General features: G+C 30.4%; 1 protein-coding gene across 1 annotated transcript in view; it reads left to right on the top strand.

Annotated features, from left to right (window-relative positions):
- Window positions 1–602: 602 nt before the first annotated feature.
- Window positions 603–20,078, top strand: part of LOC126884766 (RNA polymerase II elongation factor ELL2) — a 69,060-nt gene continuing 49,584 nt past the window's right edge. The window contains exon 1 of the mRNA XM_050650984.1: window positions 603–803. Coding sequence (XP_050506941.1) covers window positions 672–803 — 132 coding nt within the window. The 5' untranslated portion in view covers window positions 603–671. The remainder of the gene's footprint in view (window positions 804–20,078) is intronic.

Consider the following 20,078-nt stretch of genomic DNA (forward strand, 5'->3'; position numbering starts at 1 on the left):
GAAAGTTTGAATTTAACAACATATTAGATAGTTGATGAATAGAATGTCAAATTAGGATATAATTAAAATTATTTCTCTGACTTGAAAAATATAAACACACAACCATATAGAATGGCGTAGAAAAGAAATTAAAATGATCAGATACAGGAACGAAAATTGTTATAAAGTAGGAAATTGTGGATTAGAATGGTTGAATACTAAAGAGACACTTATAATAAAAGTAAGAAATAGATAAGACATAAAAATATATAACTTATAAAGCTTGATGAATAAAAGCATTGCGAAGAACATGCAATAATCCTTTTTTGCAAATTTTCATAAATGGAAGGCATTAATCAATCAAATTTAAAATTTGGCCGTTATGCTTCGAATGTTCGACATTATCTTAACGCTTGAAACGAATTTAAATATTGAACACATGTAATAAGCAACATGTAATTTTCAAAGATCAGAAAATTAAACTTCAAAACTTTTTACATTATAATAAATATTTAATAATGATTATTATCTTTTATCTTAATGTTTACGTGACACTGGTACATGATCCACTTGCATTTATGGAAATTCAAAACGGTTGCAGAGATCACCCTATACATTTCTAATAACCTTGGGCAGGGGACCGATTGACAACAGCGTTAAGGAGAGAAAGAGATGGAAACCAATGGACAGAAATGGCGGCGCTCTGTCCAGGTGTTCAGTATGGTTTATCTTCACAACAAAATTATGGTGAAAATAGGGACTTGATTTTTGTGAAATTGACTGATTCTGCTTTACGTGCGATAGAGGACTACCTAAAAAATCAGGTAAGTTTTAAAAATTATCTTCCGTTGTTTCGACAAGTAATACAATCTGTTGACTTCACTTTTGATCAGTCGCCATATTCAGTGACTTATTAACCTATTATTTTGTTTCCAAAATAGTGATTGTATTGTCTGATTATTCTGCTGACTCAGACAAATCAGGAAAAATACTATATGCTGATTTTGTAAAATAAATATTTTTTTCTCCTCCGATAATGCCCCAGCCACGTCAACATATTGAAAAATATTTTTCAAAAAAATTATCTAATACAATTTTGCACCTTAAAAAGCCCCTAAATTCGAAATTTCCCAGAAGAAATAATTTCCCTATGTAAATTATACCCAGATAAATTTTTTCCTTCAAATGTCACAAATTTATTTGTAATATTCTCATCATATCTTCAATAATTTTGCCTTTTTAGTCTACCGTTAGATATAAGTCTTATTTTTATCTAAAATTGTTCAATTTTGCACCAATCAGATACCAAGACAACTTGTTTAAAATCTTCAGACATACTGTTGCTCAACATTTCTTTTATGTTTTTTGTGTCTTCAGAAGCAGCCTTTTTGTATAGTGGCCACCAAACTCATTTTTCACGCAATTGGTCCACTTTTTTTTTAAATTTGCTAGATACCATATCAAAATCTCTTATTCCAGTTTTTTCTTTTATTTTTATATATTATACAGTAATTTTTCTATTCTCTTCTGTAGTTCTCTAATCTTAATTATTAATACTTTACATTACTTATTTTCTTCTATATATTTGACCATAAAGTTACCATATTTGGTCATTCAAAATCCCATGATTTTGTTACCAAAATAGTGATAACCCTATCTGATTATTCAGAAAAAATCAGTATTTGTTTTGCAAAAAATGATTTTTTGCTACCCATCAAGTTAAAAAATTGTAGCATTCAAAACAGTTATCTACCACATTTTTTATGACAAGTCCCTACACTTTATATCTATACTAAAATAAATATTTTTCTTCTTATTTAAATCATATCTGATAAAGTTTCCTTAAAGTGTCACAGTTGTATTTGTTGTTTTATTTTATTATCAATTTAATGAGTCATCTGGCAAACTGTAAAAAAATTGTTCACCTTAGAAAAAGATTGAGGGCATATACAGTTTCTTAACAAATGCTCAAAGATTATGACATATTTTGTTAAACATATCTTTTAACAAATTTTGTGATAGTTTTGAAGCCACAGCATAGGTAACATACTAGTAGAACTTCCTGAAAGATATTCTTCGTCTTCATGTACTAATGTCCTTTCAGAACATTGGTTACCATCATAGCTATCTTGTTTTATTTACTGTCACCCTAAATAACATGCTTGTATCAATATTATAGCAATCTTTCAAGTACTTCAACCATGAAGTCTTTCTTCACCCTCAAATAGAATAAAAACATAAAGGAATCACAAAGAAATTTTGGAATTAGATAAATGAATTAGATAAAACCAGGATTCTGCTTTATTGCACAGAATCCTGACGTTTGCAAACTTTTTCTGACTTTGGTTGGAACAAATCTATTAAAATCTTATTTTTGACAATTTGTGGGTTGGATGTTTTTTGCTTAACTACGTCCAATTATGAAAAAGAGGAAGTTTATTTATTTATTTATTTATTTATTTATTTACGGCATCCATTTACAAGTTTTACACACAACAAGACTTTTACAAGTTACATCTCAACAATAATAAATTATTAAAATAATAAACACATCAGAATAATACAAACAAACATATTGTAAGAACAATACAGAACTACAACAAACTTATTGTAAGATACCCCTTAGTTGTTTTTTGAACAAACCAATTTTTGAGTCAAAAATATCCATTTGTCTTGGCAGGCTATTCTCACTCCGAACCAATCGTGTAGTCGGTTCATTTATACCAAAATTAGTGTGGTGAAATGGCACTGAAAAGATTTTGATTGTCTGTTGCTTCTACTAGGAACTTTAAGACTAAAAAGTGATATCAATTGAGGACAATCTATGAAAGCATTAATAACTTTGTGTAGGAAGCATAAATCTAACAATGTCCTCCTTGACTCAAGTGTTGGTAAATTTAGACTATCTCTTACCCACTGATAGTCATATTCCTCTCTCCTGTATCCACTCTTATAAGCTGCTACCCTCAAAAATTTATTTTGGACTCTTTCAATATGTTCAATGTAACAGTTGTATGATGGGGACCATACAACTGATCCAAACTCTAGAATGGGCCTAACGATACCACAATAAAGTTTTCTAAATGTGAACAAAGACAGGTCTGCAGATGTGCGTTGGATAAATCCCAGTACTTTCATCGCCCTGTTTGTTACTTGATTGATGTGGCATGAGAATGACAGTTTAGTGTCTAACCAGATTCCCAAATCTGATACTTCATTTTTAGAGGCTAATGGCAAGTTATTAATATAATAAACGAATGTAATTGGATTTCTTTTCCTTGAGAACATCATTTTATGACATTTGTTTATATTAAGTGACATTCTGTTTAAACTGCACCAATCATAAAAAGATTTAAGATCTTCCTGTAGTATAACAGCATCATCCCAGGATTGAATTTTTCTAAACAGTTTTACATAGTCAGCAAACATAAGAACACTACAATTTTTAATTTTTTCTACTAAATCAACCAGAAACAAGCAAAACAAAACAGGGCCACAATGAGAGCCTTGCGGCACGCCCGATGGAACTGTTATTTCAATCGAAGTAACACTTCCTAAGTTAACTGCCTGCGTACGGCCGCTAATAAATTCTGAAATCCACTGAAGAAGGGGATCTACAATACCCAAAGCTCTTAGTTTTTGTAATAGGACCCCATTGTTAACCCGATCAAATGCTTTAGAAAAGTCAGTATAGATCGAGTTAACCTGGAATCCCTCTTCAAAGCTGTTATATATATGATTGACATACAAAACTAGGCTGGCATCTGTTGACCTCCCTTTCATAAAGCCAAATTGTTCAGGATTAAAAAAGTTGCTGAGCTAAATAAGGAAGCTACAGTGTAATATAATCCAAAGATCTTGTCATGATATAGGAATAAAAAGAGGAAGAAGGTAATTACATACCAGAAAGTTTTAACAGAAATGTTTCAGTCAAAAACTATAGTACAATAAAACCTCGATATATAACAAACTAATTGCGGGGACGGGATGTCCGTTAAAGCCGAAAGTCCGTTGTATAAAAATATGTAGGTTTAAAATCAATCAAAAATTTTTTTGAAATTATGTAGGTACTGTATTTAGATACAGTGTACAAATCTGTAAGTTAAAAAAGGAATAAAGTTTTGTTCTCTACTTTTTTGCTTTTCTACTTCATCTAAAAACTTTCTGCAATATACTCATTTGGTTGACAAAATTATTCACTGATTCATGGGTTGAATAAGCGATGTATTTTTTGACAAAACATACAATTAAAGTTGCCATCTTCTGAATTTAGAATACTTTCAGGGGGATTAGTAGGAGCATTGTCTAAAATCAATATACATTTCACCTCTTTAGGCAGTATTACCAGTTTCTTCTCTTGAAATTTTCTCACTGCAGGTATAAATTTTTTAAAAACGAATTTTTGAAAATATCTCTGGTGAACCATCCCCTATTAGAGCTATAATATGAAACGGGCAGATGATGCCTTTTGATGATTATATTTTTGACAACACTATGGTTTGTTTTTAAACCAAGAGGAGTAAACTAAAAAGAGAGATTCACAACCAAGAAAGTCACTAGAAAAATCACCAAATACATCTTCTTTTTTGGTTGATCATATCAGCCTTCGATGGTATTCCTTAAATATTATATTATACTAATACTTCGCTAAAGAGTTCTAAAAACAACTGATTTTTATAGAAAAGCAGACTAAAATTCTAAAAATTAAAGGAATAACACACAAAACTCAAAAAGTCTGATATAGCTTAATTAACCTATAAAATGCCAATGGTGTCAAAATTTCATCAATGTCATTAGTGTCAAAATTTCATAACAGTGGAGTAAACTTGCCTGAGGTTGGACCAATTACCAACAAGCATTACACCGCAGTAAATTTAAATTACTCCTCCTGGCTTAAAAACAGACCATAGGTTTACGAAACTTACCAACAATTATAGTCAATCCATGCAATCCATCGGCGTTAGCACAAAGCAGTGCCGAGATCCTGTCCTTGTTGTTTTTCCTTGTAGAATTCGATTTTTCATATTTTTTTGCATTAAAATTTTTTTTACATTTCATCTGATTTTTTGTCTGTTATCCGAATTCCGTTAAATAGAGGTCTGTTTTATCGAGGTTTAACTGTATTCTAATAATATTTTACAAACATTTATACTGCTTTAAAAAATATAATTACTGTCTCAATACAGTTACTATTATAGAAAAATTGCTGTCTGTGATGAAAACAATTATTACACAAAGAAGAAATTCAACAGCTTAAAAAAATTACTGATTTTTGTTTAGTGATTGGAACTACTACAGAAAAATTGCAGTTTTACTTATCTTTACGATTCTCCTTATTCTCAAATTGAAAGGACTTCTATCTTCCAATACAAACTTCTATAATATTTCATTTTATAGGAGGTGATATATTTATGATGCAACAAACATCAAGAATGCTTGTCCTTGCTCTCTTCACTATGTTCACTTCAAACTTCACCATATTATGACTTGCTTCTGTTTACATTTGGGCTTCATCAGGTAGTAGCACATTGAAGACAGATTCAGAGAGTAAAAAGCAAAATTATTAACCAAACTTACCACTTCTGGACACAATATGTAATGCCTTTTCTGCAGGATAAGTGCATACTGTTGTATGTCTTAGCAGATGCACAAGTATGTGGCAACGATTTTATCACATTCTACATACAATGGAAAAATTGCAGGTCCATCTCTACAATTATCCCTAATTTTCATTAGCTTTAAACTTGTATTACAACCTAAAAGTTTTCCAAATATGGAAAATTTGATTTCATAAAATAATAAGTATCTTTTTGCCAGAATGGCAAATTTATCTGTATCAAAGCTATCCGTACCTTATTGGTGGCTGATCTACTGAGCTGCAAAAAGGATTTCCCAGCCAGGAAATTCTTTGTCTTCCTATGGATCTTTTACAGTTAATTTTACCTTGCATTATAAGCCTTAATATCTCATATTTCGCACCTCTGGAATGTGGCCTAAATATTTGAGCTTTCTTGTTTTGATGTTCTTTATGACCCTTCTATTCTTTTGTAGACTACATAACACTTCTGCATTTGTAACTCTTTGGATCAATGGTATTTTCAAAGTCCTTCTATAGCACCACATCTCAAATGCTTCTAACTTCTTTATATTACCTACTTTTAGTGTCCAGCCTTCCATTCCATACAACAAAGTGAAGAACATGTAGCATCCTAACCTTTTGCCTGCCAGCAAAGTGCCTATCGCATTTTGACAAACTTTGTTTATGTGTCGGCAACACACCTCTCACATTCTTTATATCGATACATTTTTGGCATTTGGCATAGTAATGTAAGTCACCAAAAACGATTTTGTAAAAAAAGCATGTTTTTTCTTTTCATGCATTTCTTTTGCGGGTATGATTAAAACAATTCTGGACATCTGTTTTTAAAATAGTTTAAAAAATGTTTAAAGGAACTAGGCTTACTACACTTTAGCAGTACCTTCTAAACAATATTAGCGTTAGTTTAATGGAAAAACATGATTTTCGTCAAAAATGTCACTTAGGTTACTTTGCCAAAAATGTATCGATATGATTCATCTTATGGATCTTGGCTGGCATATGGAGAATAACTTCTTATTGTGGGTGGCAGTCAAAAGGTTAAGGCTCTTATCCTCAGCTCCAGAGAAAGGTCTCGATTAACAAACTTTTTTTTCATTTTTATAAAAAATGCTTCTCTTGCAATTTTACAAAGCATGTCCTGATTTCTCTACGATCATTGTTTTCATTTAACTTTTCCCAGATATTTGTAGTTATTCACTCTTTCTCTTGCTTTCCCTCGATATCTAGCCTTCCTACTGTATGTTGCTTAGAAGTAATCATAAACTTGGTTTTCTTAATGTTCATTTGTAGTCCATATTTTATACCAACTTGATGTAATCTATTTACTAATCATTGCAGTGCTTCTATAGGGCTTTTCATTCATGTGTATATACATTCCGTGTATATTCATATTATACACAGATTATACAACATATGACAGAAGCTCGAAACAAATGACAATCGATGAAAAACCCCGTTCTCTGTTTCAAATGTTAGAATCAGTACGGTTGTATATTGAAAGCGGGTTTGCCATTCTGTGAATTATGTATCATAAATAAATCCTTCTTCAGTATTCCACAGCAGTTAACAGCGATAATCCTCTACAAGTACCTGCCTAATACTACCTTTCAAGGTCGATACCATAGAGAGCGGCCACATTGTCAATAACATTCTCATTTAGTTTGTATTGTGTCATCTGCAAATCTTATGTTGTTCAAGATTTTTCCCTTTATTGAAATACCCTGTTCCTCCTCTGATATTGCTTCCTTAAAAATACCTTCACTGTACAGATTGAATAACATTGGGGACAACACGCAACCCTGTCTAACACCTCAAATACTTTACATAAATTTATTTGGCAAAAAATTTATTTATTTATTCGTTCATTCAACCCACGGGTCCAATAGACCCGAATGGTAAGTAATGCACGTATTTTTTTCGGTAGACGAAAGGTTCAAATTTGAAATAACAACTACTTCTAAAACTGAAAAATCATTACATTTTTGTCACAATTACAACCGCGTGAATCATCCTACAACTGTTACCAAAAACCGTCCGAACAAAGCTAAATTTAAATTTTCAAAAGCGATTCAAAAATTTAATGTGTGTACTGAATTTACCTATGAAAAAAATCGCAGGTATTTTGTCACTTTAACAGGTGATTTTCCTTGTAACAGCTCCACAAAAATCGTAATTTCACCCACCTCTACAATTCTCCCTATTTTCGAAATGCGGTATAACTTAACGACTCATGACGTTGCCAAATCTGGTCTAAGCACGGCTAAAATTAGATATCGTAAAGCGATTCAAGAATTCAATGTGGGTGCAAAGAATTTTCAATTTACATACAAAAAACCTGGAAGTAACTTGCAATAAATCGATAATATCGACAAAAAGATGGTCGCGGAATTTATAAATATGCAAAATCTATAAAAGTCCGTGTCGGTTACGTGAGTGAATTTAAAATAGACGAATGCGAAAAATTAATTGTTTATCCAATTTTTGCTCTTATCGCTTATGTCTATGCACGACCCGCACATTAGAAAGGGGATCCGAATCGACTCGGCAACGTGGTGAAATCAGCTGATTGTCAAAAGTGGAATTCCTTAGAACGGTGTTGCCAGTTGGTCTCAAAAGCAGGAATGTTGCCACTTTTTACTTTTATTTTATTGGAAAATTGTTTCTACGGAATAAACCACCAGATACACGTATTTGACTTAATTATAAACATAAATAGATAATATTGTTTTTCAACTTGGAAAACACTTAATTTTATCATTCGAATTTCATGTAAGACCATCTATTAACACTTCCACAACAACAAAAACAATGTAGTGCAACATCTAGCTGTTACTTTTATCTATTAAGGCCCGGTACTTTATGTCTCGATTAACAGCCTTTTAGTTAACGGAGGTTTAATCGGGACCTCTTTAGGGTCTCTTGCGTTGTAATAAATGCAATTATAATTATTATTATACTTATTTATAATTATCATAATACTTGTAATTTGTAATTGCATTTATTACAACGCAAGAGATCCTAAAGAGGTCCCGATTAAACCTCCGTTAACTAACGGGCTGTTAATCGAGACATAAAGTACCGGCCCTAAGACATTTTAATTGAAGACTATAAATTAATTTTGAATTTTATATCTACGTGTTTCAAATTATTCTAAAAAAAATCCAGTGTTCTGGTTCCTCTTCATTTTCTTTTTATTTCTGTTATAGTTACTACTTCAATCTTCTTATGTTCTATTTCTTTCTCGTTAATACTTATTTCATTCCATGTTGCCATTTTTAAAATGTGCTCCTTCTTGTTTGTTCTTTGTGTTGCCTTTTAAATAATAGTTTCTGTCTGTCTGTGTTATCCTTATGTCCTTATTCATTACTTTTCCATTTCCTGTTCTGTCCACGTATTTTCTTCCATTAGTTTTTCTTAACTAGCTAACACTCTTCATTCTTTGTAACTTTTTCTATCATATTTGTTATTGGTTCCATTTCCATCTTGTGTCTTCTATAATTTTGAATCCGTAACCAATATTTGTCCTTTTTTCCATTTACTCTTTCGTTTGCTGCTGTGTTCGAAAGTTTTCTTTGTATTCTTCTATTTCTTTTAGTGTCAGGTCATATTCTATGTTTACTCAGTGCTGTTTATATCTTGGTAATTTACCTTTGACTTTCAATACTTTTAGTTTTCCTCCATTTTTTCAATTGCGCACATATTATTTATTTATTTGCTGTTTATTTCTCTTATTATCCTCAATTTTCTGTTTAAAAAGTCTTCTATTTCGTTTTTAGTTGTTCTTTATCTGATGTACCTATGTATTGTAAGCCTCTCATTATTAAGTTGTTTTTCCTATTTTCTTTCTGGCATACTTATACAGATATTTCTATTGTATCCTTGTTTCGTGATCGCTATTTCCTTTTTCAGGTTTTCATTTTCTTTTATTAACTCGTTTATTTCTAGCTTATATTCACTATTCACGTTTCCTGATATCATTAATTTCCTCTACTGCATATTAGTTCTGTTACATAATACCTTGGACATCCTTATAAAAGTGGTTCTGGTCTGCTATACTATAAAATATTAGTATTACCATTCACCTAAGGTTTTTCGAAAGAATTAAATTTCAATAGTGTCCACTCGTTTATACCTTGTACATTTAGTTCAGAGAAATAAGGAAAAAAAATATCCTGTTGGTGACACGACCCCCTCCAGGCCGAAACCAAATTTTTTGAGTAATATGGACATCTATAATAATCATCATCATCATCATCATCATCATCCAGCCTCAAAAGTCCACTGCTGAACATAGGCCTCCTCCCCTCGTTTACAACCCCATCTATCCTGTGCCGCTTTCATCAAGTTTCTATTTACCTTTCTCAAGTCGTCAGTCCATCTTGTAGGCGGTCGACCGACGCTTCTCTTGTCTTCTCTTGGCCTCCATTCCAATAACCTCTTCGTGCATCGCCCATCGGTCATTCTGTCTATGTGTCCTGCCCATCTCCACTTCAACCTGGATATCCTCTCGATGACGTCAGTCACCTTTGTTCTTCTCCTGATTTCTTCGTTTCTGATTTTGTCTCGCAGAGTTATTCCTAACATTGACCGCTCCATTCTTCTCTGCGTGACTCTTAGTTTGGTAGCCGAGGCTTTAGTTAAGGTAAGTGTTTATGATCCGTACGTCAAGACTGGAAGGACGCACTGATCAAATACCTTTCTCTTTAGGCATGTGGGCAACTCACTTTTAAAAGTTTCTCTCAGTTTTCCAAATGCTGCCCACCCAAGACCTATTCTTCTCTTCAGTTCATGAGTCTGGTTATCCCTGCCAATCATAATTTCATGTTTCAGGTATTTATATCTATCTACGAGTTCTATTTCCTTCCCAACAATACTGATGTTCTGGTTGGGTACCAAATTTGTCATTATTTTTGTTTTCGAGATGTTTATATTTAAACCTACATTTTCTGTAGCCACAACGAGTTCTTGTACCATCTCTCTTGCCATACCTAGATCCTCAGCTACTATGACTATATCATCGGCGAAGCGTAAGTTGTTTAGGTATTCTCCATCTATTTTTATTCCCTTTGTCTATAATAATATTATCTCCATCTATTTTTATTCCCTTTGTCTATAATAATAACCTACCGTCCCTGGCCATATTATTATGAATACCTATGAATTTTTACAACCAACTATTCCACTAGGTACGTTTTGTTTAAAATATGATTTTTAAATTTAATTTTGTTATGAAATGTTAATGTTATGCATTAACTATGATATATTTAATAATAAACAGCAATAAAATATTTGAAAATATTACATATTTATATTTTTTTAATATTTAGTTCAACTTCTGACCTTAATCAGATGGAAAATATTTGGGAGCTTTTAAAACGAGAAATTTCCGATGAAAAGGTCACTAACGAAATTGTTTTGATTAAAGGACTAATATATCGTTGAAACCACAATGACAAATTGAAGCAAAAAATTTTAACTGCATTCAAATTATGCCAAGACGGGTACTAGCGGTAATCAAAGTTAGAGGGGGCTCAGCAAAATATTGAAAAAATAAAAATATGTGATATTTTTAAATGTTTTATTGGTGTTTATTATTAAATATAGTACATTTAATAATAAACAGCAATAAACCATTTGAAAACATTCCATTTTGTATTTTTTTTAACATTTTGCTGAGCCCCCTCTAACTTTGATTATCACTAGTACCCGGCTTGGCATATTTTGAATGCAGTTAATTTTTTTTTGCTTCAATTTGTCATTGTGGTTTCAACGACATATTAGTCCTTTAATCAAAACAATTTCGCTAGTGACCTTTTCATCGAAAATTTCTCGTTTTAAAAGCTCCCAAATATTTTCCATCTGATTAAGGTCATAAGTTGAACAAAATATTAAAAAAATATAAACATGTAATATTTTCAAATATTTTATTGCTGTTTATTATTAAATATATTATAGTTAATGAATAACATTTACATTGCATAACAAAATTAAATTTAAAAATCATATTTTAAACAAAACGTACTTAGTGGAATAGTTGATTTTTGTAAAAATTCATAGGTGGTCATAATAATATTGCCAGGGACTGTATATGTTTCCTGCAACCGATTTTGATGATATACATAGTTATAAACAAATGAAGATCAACAAACGGTAAATTTTCGCTTTTTTCGTCTATTACCAAAAAGTTAAAACATTTTAAACAAATTTGAGAGTAAGAAACTCATAAATCGTATAAAAAACTTCAATATGGCATTCGCTGAATATGTCTATCCTTATTGGTTGTTTAAAAAATTGCAAAATAAATCATAAATTTTGAGTTTTATAAATATCCATAACTTATATAAAGCTTAACTTAGAACCTTCTTATTACAAGGAATGCTGAAACTTCTGGTGCTTAAATCATACCCTAAATTTCAAAGCAATTGGTCAAATAGTTTAAAAGTTATTTAATTTGTTTATCCCAAATTAATTTTTTTTGCAACGCTATAAGTCGGAAAATGATGAAGTTACAGTAATACTTTGGATAGTTTATGAAAGGAGAAGATTTACACTATTAATTTAATTAAAAAAAAAATGACAAAAAATAATTCTAAATGTTGCAAAATTATTTTGCAAGAGCATGTGAATTAAAAAAAGGGGAGATTTACACTATTAATTTAATTAAAAAAAAAATGACAAAAAATAATTCTAAATGTTGCAAAATTATTTTGCAAGAGCATGTGAATTAAAAAAAGGGGGGAGGCTAACTTCGTCCCTAATTGTCCTAGGACAATTGTTTTTCTTTCTAAATGTGTATAAAAATTCAGTCTTTCTAAATATGAAAAAATAATTTTTCTACGGGTAACGATTAAAAAGTTATTCTAATTGTTTATAAATAAGCAAAAAATCGACATGTGTTTGCAAAATAATTTTACACTGTTTAAAATTACTTTTTGTCATTTTTTTTTAAATTAAGTTAATATTATAAATGTTCTTCTTTCATAAACTGTCCGAAGTGTTACTGTAACCTCATAATTTTCTGACTTAGTGTTGCAAAAAAAATTAATTTGGGATAAACAAATTAAATAACTTTTAAACTATTTGACCAATTGCTTTGAAATTTAAAATATAATTTAAGCATAAGAAGTCTCAGCATTCCGTGTAATAAGAAGGTTCTAAAATTTTTACATAAGTTATGAACATTTATAAAATCTCAAAATTTATGACTTATTGTGCAATTTTCTAAGCAACAAAAATAAGGATAGACATATTCAACGAACGCCATATTGAAGCTTGTTATATGATTTATGAGTTTCTTATTCTCAAATTTGTTTAGAATGCTTTACTTTTTAATAATAGACGAAAAAAGCGAAAATTTACTGTTTTTGATCTTCATTTGTTTATAACTATGTATATCATCAAAATCGGTTGCAGGAAACATATAGGTTATTAATATAGATGTCCATACTACTCAAGAAATTTGGTTTTTAGCCTGGAGGGGGATGTGTCACGAGAAAAATCTTATTTCTCTGGACTAATTACATTTTATTCTGATTTCATTATTCCTTATTCAGTCTCTCAGCGTGTTTTCTGTGATTCTTCTCTTTTCTGTTGATTCCACCATTCTATGTTTTAGCTGTGTCGGATCATATTTCTGATGCATATGCCATTATTGGTCTTAGATTTTTGATTTCATCTCACAGTTAATGTCTCGGTTACGCCATATAGAGTTATTAGCATCCTGCTAATCTAATTGCTCTTTGTACTGTACTTGATCTCTTATTTCTTTTGCAACGCCTCCATATCAAGTGGACAGTAATCCCAAGGTACTCTATTTCCATTACTTGTTCAATGATAAGCCCATTATAATTTTTAGTTTACATCTTTTTGGTTCTTTACTGACTACTACTCTTTTGCTCTTGTATTAAAGCTGCCAACTATTCTTTGGATGCTTTCTTCATTTTGGACCATCAATATTGTATCTATCGTCTACTTATACGCCAGTCAATGGGAGCAAGAATGGATATTACCTCCGAATTCTATCCTACTGCATGGATTTTAATGAAATTTTGGAAATAGCCTCTACTTATCTCCTAATTCAAAGTCTACCCAATGCCGATGTGTGCTTTTATCTTGGGGGTGGTTCCCACCCCTTCTCAAGGGTGAAATTTTTTTTGGTTAAAATAACTACGGAATTCGATAGAGAACCTAATTCTAAGCAAAAACTGTTCTATAATTTTTTTTTAATACTTTTTGAGATATTCGTCGTTGAAAATTGGCCCATTTTCATTGAAGCATAACACCTTTTCGAACGGTTTTTCGCAAATACTTTAAAAACTATGCATCTAACTAAAAAACTATATAAAACATTTTTGTAGGTTATAAAAATACAAAGAGATGCTTGCCTTCACAAATCTTCTACTTATAATACAAAAAGAGATATGGTAGGTGAAAAGAGTTTGTTTTTTTGGTACATGCCCAAATTGGTGTATTGAACTTGAAATAACAGAGAAACGGTCGATTTTAGGTGTAAAGTTGATAACTAATGTATTTTAAGAAAAAATGAGAAGTGATTTTAACCCCCATCCACCAGAATGTAAATGCATCGTTTTCCTTCTACAATACCTTTTATTATGGTGTTATTTATATGTTCAAAAAGTTGGACGGGTTTAAAATGAATGGTTTAAAAAAAAATAAGATCAAATTAAAGAGCGCATTTTTAAAATTTCTTAAAAATCTTACTTTTTCTCCATGTAACTTGAAAATGATAAGAGATACAGTAATGAAAAATAAAAAGAAATCTTTATCTAAAAGAACCACACATTTTTGTGTGGTAATTTTTTTTTCGCATCTCTTATCATTTTCGAGTTACATGGAGAAAAAGGATGATTTTCAAGAAAATTTAAAAATGAGCTGTATAATTTGATCTTATTTTTTTTTCAAAAACGGTTCATTTTAAACCAGTCCAAATTTTTGGACATAGAAATAACATTATACTTAATAAAAAGTATTGTAAAAGCAAAACGATGTATTTTAATTCTGATGGATGAGGGATTAAATATACTTCTCATTTCTTCTTAAAATACATTAGTCATCAGTTTTTGTGTAGCATATCTCGCTTAGTTTGAATGTAATCGACATTTAATATTGCTCATTTTAAATGCCTTTTCAAGCACTACAAAAGTTATTAGTATTATTATACACCTAAAATCGACCGTTTCTCTGTTATTTCAAGTTGAATACACCGGTTTGAACATGCACCAAAAAAACAAACTCTTCTCACCTACCATATCTCTTTTTGTATTATAACTAGAAGATTTATGAAGGAACGAATCTCTTTGTTATTTTATAAGGTACAAAAATATTTTGTATAGTTTTTTTGTTAGATGCATAGTTTTTAAGGTATTCGCAAAAATCCGTCCGAAAAGGTGTCATTTTTCAATGAAAATGGCCAATTTTCAACCACGAATAACTCTTAAAAGTATTGAGTTTCCAAAAAATAATTATAGAACAGTTTTTGCTTAGAACACAAGTAAAAAATATCATTTTGGTAATCATCAAGTACATAAATTCAAGTTCAAACCTTTTTCTATCAGGTCTTGATAAAAATTTTAGCCATGTTTTATTCTAAAACATGTTTTTAATTGTTAATGAGGAAGGTTTCTTATGGGGAGACGGGCATTAACAACTAAAAACAATGTTTCAGAATGAAATAAGTGCAAAAGACCTAAAAGAATTGGTAGAATAAGGTCTGAACTTGAATTTAGGTACTTTGTAATTTTAAAAATTATATTTTATACTTATGTTTTTGGCCTTCTTTTTTCGTCATTTTTCTTCATCGTCACCTTTTTTCTTTTTTCAGTTTTAGATTGTTTATAACTAGAAAACGATCAACTTTGGAGAAAAATTACAAAAGACATTTTTTGTTTAGAATGACCTAAAAAATCTGAAATAATATCTGTCCGGGTCGAATTTTTTTTTTAATTTTAAAAAGAATGTCATTTTTTAGACTATAACTTCAGCAATAATCACTTTTGGTTTGTAATCACTCAGATAAGACGTCGTATAATTTAGATACTTTTAAATATGATAGGACGACCGCTTTCAATTTTATTTTTGTTGTCGAGTACTTGTTTTTTTTTGTATCGCGTATTTTTAATCGAAATATTTGCGTACGAATTAGCATTTCGACAGTAAATATTTTTATTATTATTTAATGTTACATATTTACGTATTTTTTTTATTATTTGTATTGTTTTACCGTTAACGCCGGTAAAATATGTGCATACACGGATCATCAATGGAAAAAAAAGAAAAGAGTGATACGGTCTTGAAAGATATTATTTCAGATTTTTTGGATCATTCTAAACAAAAAAGGTCTTTTGTAATTTTTCTCTACAGTTGATCATTTTCGAGTTATAAACAATTTAAAACTGAAAAAAGAACGAAAGATGACAATTTTTAAGGCTCAAAAACACAAGTAAAAAATATCATTTTTGTAATCATCAAGTACATAAATTCAAGTTCAAACCTTTTTCTATCCAGTCCCGATAAAAATTTTAGCCATGTTTTATTCTAAAACATATTTTTTTAATTGTTAATTCGGAAGGTTTCTTATGGGGAGACGGGCATTAACAACTAAAAAACAATGTTTCAGAATGAAATAAGTGCAAAAGACTTATCAATAATTTATAGAATAAGGTCTGAACTTGAATTTAGGTACTTTGTAATTTTAAAAATTATATTTTATACTTATGTTTTTGGCCATCTTTTTTCGTCATCTTTCTTCATCGTCATCTTTTTTCTTTTTTCAGTTTTAAATTGTTTATAACTAGAAAACGATCAACTTTGGAGAAAAATTACAAAAGACATTTTTTGTTTAGAATGACCTAAAAAATCTGAAATAATATCTGTCCGGGTCGAATTTTTTTTTTAATTAAAAAAAATGTCATTTTTTAGACTATAACTTCAGCAATAATCACTTTTGGTTTGTAATCACTCAGATAAGACGTCGTATAATTTAGATACTTTTAAATATGATAGGACGACCGCTTTCAATTTTATTTTTGTTGTCGAGTACTTGTTTTTTTTTGTATCGCTTATTTTTAATCGAAATATTTGAGTACGAATTAGCATTTCGACAGTAAATATTTTTATTATTATTTAATGTTACATATTTACGTATTTTTTTTATTATTTGTATTGTTTTACCGTTAACACCGGTAAAATATGTGCATACACGGATCATCAATGGAAAAAAAAAGAAAAGAGTGATAAGGTCTTGAAAGATATTATTTCAGATTTTTTGGATCATTCTAAACAAAAAAGGTCTTTTGTAATTTTTCTCTACAGTTGATCATTTTCGAGTTATAAACAATTTAAAACTGAAAAAAGAACGAAAGATGACAATTTTTAAGGCTCAAAAATACAAGTAAAAAATATCCTTTTTGAAATTACGAAGTACCTAAATTCAAGTTCAAACCTTTTTCTATCAGGTCTCGATAAGAATTTTAGCCATGTTTTATTCTAAAACATATTTTTTAATTGTTAATGAGGAAGGTATGGGGAGACGGGCATTAACAACTAAAAAACAATGTTTCAGAATTAAATAAGTCTGAACTTGAATTTAGGTACTTTATAATTTCAAAAATCATATTTATTTTATACTTATGTTTTTGAGCCTTGAAAATCGTCATATTTTTTCTTTTTTCAGTTTTAAATTGTTTATAACTAGAAAACGATCAACTTTGGAGAAAAATTACAAAAGACATTTTTTGTTTAGAATACCTAAAAAATCTGAAATAATATCTGTCCCGGTCGAATTTTTTTTTAATTTATAAAAAAATGTCATTTTTAATTATTAATTAATTATAGTTAGAACAAGATTAGATCGGGCAACCCTTGTTGTTTGTAATTGTTAACATGCTAAATTACATATCCAATAATTTTGATCCATTAAACAGATCAGTGCAAATCGACCTTATATCGTATCTTAGACTATAACTTCAGCAATAATCACTTTTGGTTTGTAATCACTCAGATAAGACGTCGTATAATTTAGATACTTTTAAATATGATAGGACGACCGCTTTCAATTTTATTTTTGTTGTCGAGTACTTGTTTTTTTATATCGCGTATTTTTAATCGAAGTATTTGCGTACGAATTAGCATTTCGACAGTAAATATTTTTATTATTATTTAATGTTACATATTTACGTATTTTTTTTATTATTTGTATTGTTTTACCGTTAACACCGGTAAAATATGTGCATACACGGATCATCAATGAAAAAAAAAAGAAAAGAGTGATAAGGTCTTGAAATACTTTGCTATCTTATTGATTGTGATTGTGGAATTGTGGCAAGATTTACGCAGAAGAAAAAATATACTTAAACTACATACATTTTTTTATCAATACAACACTACATTTTATATCAATATAAACGTAAAGAAGATAAAGCTCATGATAATTAGCAATAAAAAGATAACAGAAGGTCAACTATACGTCAACGAAACCCCAGTAGAAAGCGTGACGCACACCTACCTCAGCACCATAATAAATGAAGAATGGATCAACAACCAGGAGATAAAAGCGCGCATTGGAAAAGCTAGATCCACCTTCAACCAAATGGTGGCTTTCTTCAAGAGCCACAACCTCTCTCTTGGTACAAAAAATAAGAATGCAGCGATGTTACGTCTTCTCTGCATTTTTTATGGTATTTAATCGTGGACCTTGAACGAAGATATAATGCAGATCCGCCTACTTCGCTGCTACGTGTTCTAAGGTCTTACTTTATGGTGTCGAGTCTTGGACTGTGAATAAAAGTGATCTAAATCGCCTAGACGCTTTCGAAATGTGGTGCTATAGAAGAATTTTTTAAAGTTTCTTACGTTAAAGAAGATTCGAAACTCCACAATACTAGAACATTTCATCAAGACTACTGAGATTATAAAAAGCATCTAGAAGAGAAAACTGGAGTATTTCGGACATTGCTACAAAATGCAAGGAAAAATAGCAAGCAATCGCAGTCCACGACGAACAAAGACTTAATGGTTGAAGAATTTGCGGAATTAGTATGGTATTGGTGCAAGCATGGTATTTAAGGAGGCAGTGAATAAAATTAAGATAGCTACGGTGGTACCAACGTTCTGAAAGGACATGGTACGTGAGGAAAAAGAATATCCCATAACTAAGCAGCAAATTACGGTGATATACTGAATTCGCTCTATCGAGATTCACTTTGACACTGACGTTAGTAATTTCTTTTTTGGGAAGTTCAGTTGTCAGAAGTGACTGGAAATTACTACACAACCAACGCACCTGCTCGTAGCCAATATTATTAATAGTAAACAGACATAAAAATAACATAAACCTTACGCCAATCAATAATCATTTATTTACACCATTATAATGTATTGATAACAAATGAGAAAATTATTTATTGCACAAAATAAAAATATTTTGTAGCAATAAACTCCACAAAATTTTATGAGATTAGTAGACACACACTATTTCTAATAATTCTTCTTTTTTTAATGAAAGATTAAGTTGATTTTAGCAGTTAATAGTGTGGGGTAGGCATTTTTGTGTTGTCTGTTTCCTATTCCGAATGTGTCAAAGTGAATCTCGGTAGAGCGAATTCAGTATACCAATATTACGGTGGTTTATTCGCCGTGTGCAAGTACTTGTAAGGGATAATCCATAAATCTTGCAACTTTCTTAAATAATTCATTGGCAATTGAAATTGTCAAATTGACGTATATTTCATATCTACTGTCAATGAAGAAGAAAAATTATATGTTGCTCCACAATATTGATATGATATGCAATTATTATATAAAAGTAAATTTAATTAATTGTATTTTGCTTGTAGTAGTGCATTTTAATAATTAATATGTATTTTATTTACTACATACAATTGTTTACCTTTTAATAACATAACCTCAGTCTTACTTTTTCTTCTTATTCTTTTTTTGGACTATGGCCTTGACAATTGTCCAGTAACCAGGCCCAATATGATTGGCCAATATAATTAAAAGTGCGAAAAATGTTGCCGAGCTATGAAACCAGGTGTCGCTTTTCCGAACTTGCACGGTCCTAATAAAAATTACAGCAACATTTAAAACAAGAAAATTTTAAATAATTTTGATATTCTTCGTCACTCGTCTATTACATAACTTTGGAGATTATGAGCAGTGTCATAAAAACGGTGCTATTAATAATTTTCAAACAGTAAAATCAAAAATTTAATAAAAATTGTTCATTTGTTTGAATGAGATATTTATACTTTTCAATTATATCCACCACCTCTCGATTAAATGTCGTTTGTATCGGATTTTTATTGCTAAACTAATTGTTATACATTTAGCTATAAAATCGTTGAAATGGTTCCCATTTTTTATCAATAAAATATTTAAATACAACTAAATATTATAATAGGGAGAGGCATTTTTGAAGTTATACTTCTTTACGATCGAGAGTGAAATTTTATAATTCCCTGGCGCATGCGCAGACAGACAG

This window comes from Diabrotica virgifera, chromosome 5, assembly GCF_917563875.1.
Source record: "Diabrotica virgifera virgifera chromosome 5, PGI_DIABVI_V3a".
NCBI classification, from domain to species: Eukaryota; Metazoa; Arthropoda; class Insecta; order Coleoptera; family Chrysomelidae; genus Diabrotica; species Diabrotica virgifera.